Source organism: Monopterus albus, unplaced genomic scaffold, assembly GCF_001952655.1.
Source record: "Monopterus albus unplaced genomic scaffold, M_albus_1.0 scaffold15.1, whole genome shotgun sequence".
Classification (NCBI taxonomy): domain Eukaryota; kingdom Metazoa; phylum Chordata; class Actinopteri; order Synbranchiformes; family Synbranchidae; genus Monopterus; species Monopterus albus.
This window is the reverse complement of record NW_018127895.1, coordinates 2,632,176-2,638,500: the sequence shown is the minus strand read 5'-3', so window position 1 is coordinate 2,638,500 and position 6,325 is coordinate 2,632,176. Positions and strand designations below refer to the sequence as shown.

The 6,325-nt window shown below is 40.3% G+C and overlaps 2 protein-coding genes and 1 long non-coding RNA gene across 7 annotated transcripts in view; 2 read left to right on the top strand and 1 right to left on the bottom strand.

Annotated features, from left to right (window-relative positions):
* Positions 1-2,075, top strand: part of marchf1 (membrane-associated ring finger (C3HC4) 1) — a 13,746-nt gene extending 11,671 nt beyond the window's left edge. For 3 of the 5 annotated variants that reach the window (XM_020591762.1, XM_020591760.1, XM_020591761.1), the window contains 2 exons: positions 1,246-1,290; positions 1,382-2,075. In XM_020591762.1, the coding sequence (XP_020447418.1) occupies positions 1,246-1,290; positions 1,382-1,704 (368 nt within the window). In that variant the 3' untranslated portion in view covers positions 1,705-2,075. The remainder of the gene's footprint in view (positions 1-1,245; positions 1,291-1,381) is intronic. The other 2 variants (XM_020591765.1, XM_020591763.1) reach the window with 1 other exon arrangement.
* Positions 2,076-2,175: 100 nt separating this feature from the next.
* tma16 (translation machinery associated 16 homolog) overlaps positions 2,176-6,325 on the bottom strand; it is a 4,905-nt gene continuing 755 nt past the window's right edge. The window contains exons 3-7 of the mRNA XM_020591766.1: positions 4,470-4,507; positions 4,273-4,357; positions 3,712-3,860; positions 3,572-3,614; positions 2,176-3,393 (exon numbers count right to left, since the gene is read on the bottom strand). Of these exons, the coding sequence (XP_020447422.1) occupies positions 3,207-3,393; positions 3,572-3,614; positions 3,712-3,860; positions 4,273-4,357; positions 4,470-4,507 (502 nt within the window). The 3' untranslated portion in view covers positions 2,176-3,206. The remainder of the gene's footprint in view (positions 3,394-3,571; positions 3,615-3,711; positions 3,861-4,272; positions 4,358-4,469; positions 4,508-6,325) is intronic.
* LOC109955529 (uncharacterized) overlaps positions 5,691-6,325 on the top strand; it is a 5,322-nt gene continuing 4,687 nt past the window's right edge. Inside the window, exons 1-2 of the long non-coding RNA XR_002274275.1 lie at positions 5,691-5,845; positions 5,955-6,015. This is a non-coding gene — a long non-coding RNA (uncharacterized LOC109955529). The remainder of the gene's footprint in view (positions 5,846-5,954; positions 6,016-6,325) is intronic.

Below are 6,325 nucleotides of genomic sequence, written 5' to 3'. Positions count from 1 at the left end.
CTTTTCAAGCAGTGGCTACTTGCTTGTAAGACTTGAAATTTGTATTATCTATCAAAATGGACATGACTACATTTTTTATGTTCTATTATCATCACATGGATTTGAGGATGTTGTGAAAACACTGGTGAATTTGTGCAAATTCCAATATTAAAAGTTTGAGAGAAAAGCATTTGATTCAAGGGCAAGAGCTACAGTAAGCTGATGGAATTGAAACCCAGAAAGCAAACAGTATGCAAATACAAGGTTTCACATCAAGCTCAGACAAACCACAAAGTCAACTGCAGAACTTTCCTACACCACACTAGTTTCAACTCTGCTAAGAAATGTGCATATGATTTTGACAAAAACTGGACCAGGATCTATGTGAACAAAGGCTGATTGTAGGAAAATAGTTTCAGAAAGATGTCTCAGCTTTTTGTTAATAGGCTAAAACATGCACAACACCAGTGTGTTGTTTAAAGAAGATTAGATGACTTTCTCCCTCCAGACACGCTGGAGGGACTATGTCTCTCGGCTGGCCTGGGAACGCCTCCCCCGGAGGAGCTGGAGGAAGTGTCTGAAGAGAGGGAAGTCTGGGCATCTTTGCTTAGACTGCTGCCCCCGCGACCCGGTCCCGGATAAGCGGAGGAAAATGGATGGATAGATGACTTTCTCAGTTAAAGTGAAACTGGACTTGACAGTGTTCTTGTCTGTTCATTGTTGTGAGATGGTATGTTGTGCTGTGATTATAGCATATTATTATTCTCATGTTGTAGGACTTCAGCTTAGAGGCAGAAAGGCATACACTCAGTTGCCAGTTTATTAGAAACACCTGTCTAAATCTATGTCTACTCTAGCAGTCCTGCAGTTAATCCTCCCTTCTTGTTCAAACTGTTTCTAAGAGGTGTTGATGTTGTACTGCATTATACAGGGGTGCCTCTGTTATGTTAGAGTTCAGTGTGGTGGCAACATTCAGCAGCAGCACTAACTACATCATCCACAATGATCATGAAGTTCAACACATCTAAAACAGTTTCAGACAAAATTGAACATTATCACTTTCATCAAAGAGGATTTATCACGAGTGCAGGATTAGACTGCATTAGATTTAACTGGGTGTACCTAATAAACTGGCAACTGAGTGTAGATGCACTATGCTAAATCATTTCATATATATTAATAAACATTAATATATATATTCAAAAAACATAGAACTTGTTTCTGCTGAGTTCATGTAAGAGAGATTACACTCACTCTTGATTGCAGACGATTTATGGAGAGTTTCTCTTCTGAAGTATTACACGCCACAGGGTAAGCGCAGCACTGCACACAGCAGCCACCATGATCTGTCACACAACCTGCATGTTGACTTACAGCCTTTATGTTTGTGTGCGCTTCTCAGGTGTGCTGGAGTGGCCCTTCTGGACCAAGCTGATCGTGGTGGCCATAGGCTTCACAGGCGGCCTCATCTTCATGTACATCCAGTGTAAAGTCTACCTGCAGCTGTGGCGTCGCCTCAAGGCCTTTAACCGCATCATCACTGTGCAGAACTGCCCTGAGAAAGACCCGTGCAACTCTCAGGCACGGCCCAGCCCCCTCGTTGACGGCAGGCATGAAACTGTGGAGGTTCCCGTCAGCCCAGCCCTTGTCCTGGCTCCAGAAGCGCAGGTGGACTCTGACACTTCAGTGGAGGCTGTTGTGGCACCAGCACCAAACCCTGTCTGAGTGATTCCCCTCGTACTCAGAAGTCCTGAATCACAACACAAGCTGATGTGATCATGGTCTGACTGAGACTCACTCAATGTTTTATATGTTCTTCTCAGCTCCATTGATCACCGATCTTGAGAGACACGAGTGGATTTAAAGTGAAAGTCCCTCAGTGATCAAGGACAACTGAAAGCCTAAGATAGGGAAATAAAGCCATCAGCAAGAAAACCGTTAAGGGCTGCAGTTTCACTATTTTCATCTCTGTATGCAAAAGCAGCAGTGACTTGGCTTATGTTTCAGGTGTGAAGACCCCGTGGATGCCATTAGTCAAAGGTCTCAACATGCTTCAAATGAACTTTGACCGACATCGCACATCTGAAGTTGGCCAGACTCAACAGTTACAGCACGCGGTGCGTCACAGCCTGTTCTGTTTGAACACTTTTAGACCCTCTTTCATAGTATTGCAAGTGATAGAATTAGTTTTTAAAAAAAAGAGCTTGAGAGAAAGTTCAAACCCTGTCAACTCTCATTTCTGTACATCTGGCCAGTCTTTGTGTAAAGGGGCAGATATAGTCCATGATAATAATAATAATAATTGAGAAAAGACACCTGCACATATGACTAATTGCTGTGTGAAGTAAAAGAGTTTGAAAGGTGGTTTGAGACACTGTTAGATGATCCATCAAGTTCTTCATTTAAAGCATACTGAGGCCTTAACTCTTCTTCTGGACAATTAGGTCTGTTAGGTCAATTAGGCATGTTGAGTGCACTGCAATGTGTAAAAATAAAGCACTATAAAAGTACAGTACCAAATAGAAAAACTATTATTTAAACAATATATTTAGCTTATGTTTGATACCTAAACATGTAATATTTGAGAAGTTATTTACCATCATAGGAAAGTTTTGAATATTTCTCACAAGTTATTTGTCATTTTGTTTGCAGCTTCACATAGTCCTGCTTTGCAAGGTCCATTATTTGTACACTGATGTGACTGGAGCTTTCATGGTTTCCACCCATTCATGTTTTTACATTAGATTAAAACCATATAGGTCTCAGTTTGTACTGACACACTGGGTGAGTGAGTGACCAGTCAATCGACTACAGACAACTGTTGTTTACACTTTTAATTGGGTGTTTTAAATCTGTGTCATTCTCACAACATGGAAAATAGTTTTTTTTGTCTAATATCCACCACTCAACACCATTGTTGAAACCTTTTTCAATTTTTGACTGGATAAAATTGATTATTCAGGTTACATATGATGCATTTTTCTGTGCAATAAATAATGATTGTAGACCGTCCCACCTCAGCTGGTGTTCAGTTACTAAGCATCAAAAAGACCTAAAAGGAGGACACAATGACAAAAGTCTTAGTTTACCATCTCTGGGGTTTTGGCGCCACCTCCTGGACAAGTCACAACATTATCTCACAAGCACACGAAAGCCAGCCTGGTGTTCAGTTCCACTGTCAGGAAGTCTGACACTCTGATACACAACATGGTGAAATACGAAGAGCCTCAGTTTGAGTCCGACATCAGCACCATCTCATCTACCTGCTCATCGTCCAAAACATCTTCATCTTCCTTATTACTGTCTTCCTCTGCCTCACGTGTCTCCTCTCCTTCATTCTTCATGTCCAGGCCTTTGCTAGACACCTTTCGTAGTTTAATATTTGGAAGTTTCTTCAGATCACCAGTCCACTCCCTGCAAAAACCGAGAATCAACAAATGATGTAACAGGCCACCCATCACAATACAATTAAAAATATCATGCAACAATTCAAATGGATGCAGTAGAAATCAAAGATTCATTTTAATTTAAACTGCACAGCCACATTTTGGCCTCCTCTCAAATACATAAACTGTAATTCTCATCCACTGACCTGAATGTTTTCAAATGCTTTGTGTTGATGATGTCTGGGATCTCTGAGGATGATAAAACACATGGTCATGGAGCACTTTCTGAATGTGAGTATGTATGATATACAGTATGTTTGTATATATTTATACAGTGAAGACTCACCAAATCCAACGCCCTCATACTGTGCCCGTTCCCGCTCAATGGTCTGTTTGATGACAGCCTCTCTGGCGCCATGGAGACGACCCTGACGACCCTTGATGCTGTTCATCAGCTCGATCTGTTCAAGTTCAGAATCAAACCTTTGGAGGTACCTAAACACAGACCAAGAAAACATACAAGCTCACTAAATATAAATCTGTTATGTGCAGATTAAAAAAAAACTGATAGATGTCAGTGGTTTTGTTTTACAAAGATGCTAAACCTCTTGAGTATTTTTACTTTTAGAGGAGTTTGCTTTTTACAACAGCCTTTCCCGCAACTAAACAAATGCAAATCATATTGTTATATGAGATAGTCAAAGGTAATTCAGAATTAATAAATGTCTGTAACAGTGTAAACAGAAAAAGACATGATTGTGGGTGGATGATGAACAACAATCAGAAAAAGAGAAAAAAATGGGACTTGGAAAACTATCTCTCATATAATAATGATGAAAAAGCTTTGATCAGTGTTAAATTAACACCTAAACATAAATTGTCTCTGTTCTAATATACATGACCCCACCTTTCGATAATGTCACAGGCATCTTTTCTGGTGTACACTGTCTTTGCCGGATCCAACTGTCCCTGAAACCATAACAGCTTCTCACCTGTGAGTTTAAGCAAGATTTATAATGGAGGGTGATTTTATCCTTTCATCAAGATAATATGTAAAATATGAAGGAAACAAGTATTTGAAATACAAATAACAAAGGAGCTTACCAATGCTGCCCATGCGCATGGCTTTGTCATTCTTTTGCCTGCAGTATCAGAGAAATCAATGAAATTAAAGTCAGCCAAGCTTCCAGCAGTGTGTTAATCAGTGCAGAGGTGTGATGGATAATATTTTAGCATTTTAGTCAACCAATATCTTTTTATTTCAGAGGACATCATCAAATGGCAATGCTTTTGTGTAAATGATACTTTAGACAAGGTTTGATCATGCGCCTGTTTGCCTGAAACAACAAACAAACAAACAAACAAACAAAACAGTGAAATCTGGGAAGCTGTTTATTTTAAATAACCTAGCCAAAGTACAACACCATTAATTTGTTGGGGCCATTGTGTACTTTTCGCCAGTTGGGACTGAGTCTGCAGACCCAAAAAGCACAAATACTAGTGTGGTATAGGACGATGTCACAGGAATAACCTTAAATACAATATACAACAAACCTGAATACTCCCCAGGCCAAAATCAATAAATAGTCTGAGTGATCAAACAATTGTTTTTCAAATTAATTGGCTTCATTCTTTTTGGGGTTTGGCTAAAAATAAAATTGTATTGAAGAGACAGGATTTGTTAACACTTAACCGTGTTACTATCATGCTAATGTGTAAGCATTTGCATTGCAACATTATTCTATTTTTTCTTGCTTCACAGGAATAAAGCAGGTTGAATTTGTCACAGTAAGTCGGGGTCGAGATGTCTAATTATCTCCCTTTTCACAACAATAAATGAAGCAAAATAACTTTGTGTCTCCTCTCTCCTGTAGTGTGTCCTCTCTTTCTCTCCCTGTACTTTTCTGCAGGTTGCCCTGGCTCTGAAGCTCCACGTCTCTGACGAGCAGTCACCAGCCACATCGACCTGATCAGTGTTTGATTGTTTGTTGAGTCTTGTTGCTTTTCTTCTTTTCTATATCCTCTATCCACTCACCCCAACCGGTCAAGGCAGAAGGCCGCCCACCAAGAGCCGGGGTCTGTCGGAGGTTTCTTCCGTTAAAGGGAGTTTTTCCTCCCCACTGTCGCCAAGTGCTTGCTCAAGGGGGATTTGTTGGGTTTTTCCCTATGTAATAATATTGATAACAGTAAGGTCTAGACCTTACTTTGTAAAGTGTCCTGAGATGACTTTTGTTGTGATTTGGCGCTATACAAATAAAATTTGATTTGATTTGATTTGATTTGATTCTGTCTGAAGTTTGTGCTTTATGTCCAATCACCAGCTGCTAAAAGACCCGGGCACCATAGAATAAATTACATGATTAATTGTCAGTGTTTATGTTTGATCACTGTTTCCCAGGTTCAATGAAAGCAGCAGTTGCTGGATCAATCACAGCTGTTTTTCTGGCTCTCCTGTTCCTTTCTGCCTTCCTGTTGATTAGGTGAGCAGTTCACTTTCACTGTGATTACAGTTGGTAATGCGTATTAAATTCAGGAAGCAGCTGTTTCATCTGATGATCCGTTGGTTTGCTCACTCTTTCTCTTGTCTAGAAAAAAACAGTCCTCCAAACAACCATCCAGGCCTGAAGAGAGACCAGACACCACAGCACAGGTGAGGGAGAAGAGCTCAGGTATTACTCAGAGTCCACGCTCACCTGAGTTTGAATAGTGCCTCATGTCCCTGTTTAGCTCCTCTTTTCATCCTGTTCATTTCTATCTGGTACATTTGTTTCTTTAGCTTGTTTTCATCCTCCACATCTTTCTGCATCAGAAATGTGCTGAGACCCTGTCGCTTTGTTTTCATCAGCATTGAGAAAAACATGGCTTTGGCCGTTTCAGTGCTGCCATCAGTTGACACTTAAACATGTTAATGACTTGTAAAGAAAGAGAAGGAGGCAGTGGTTTGTTCCCTAATTGCAGGG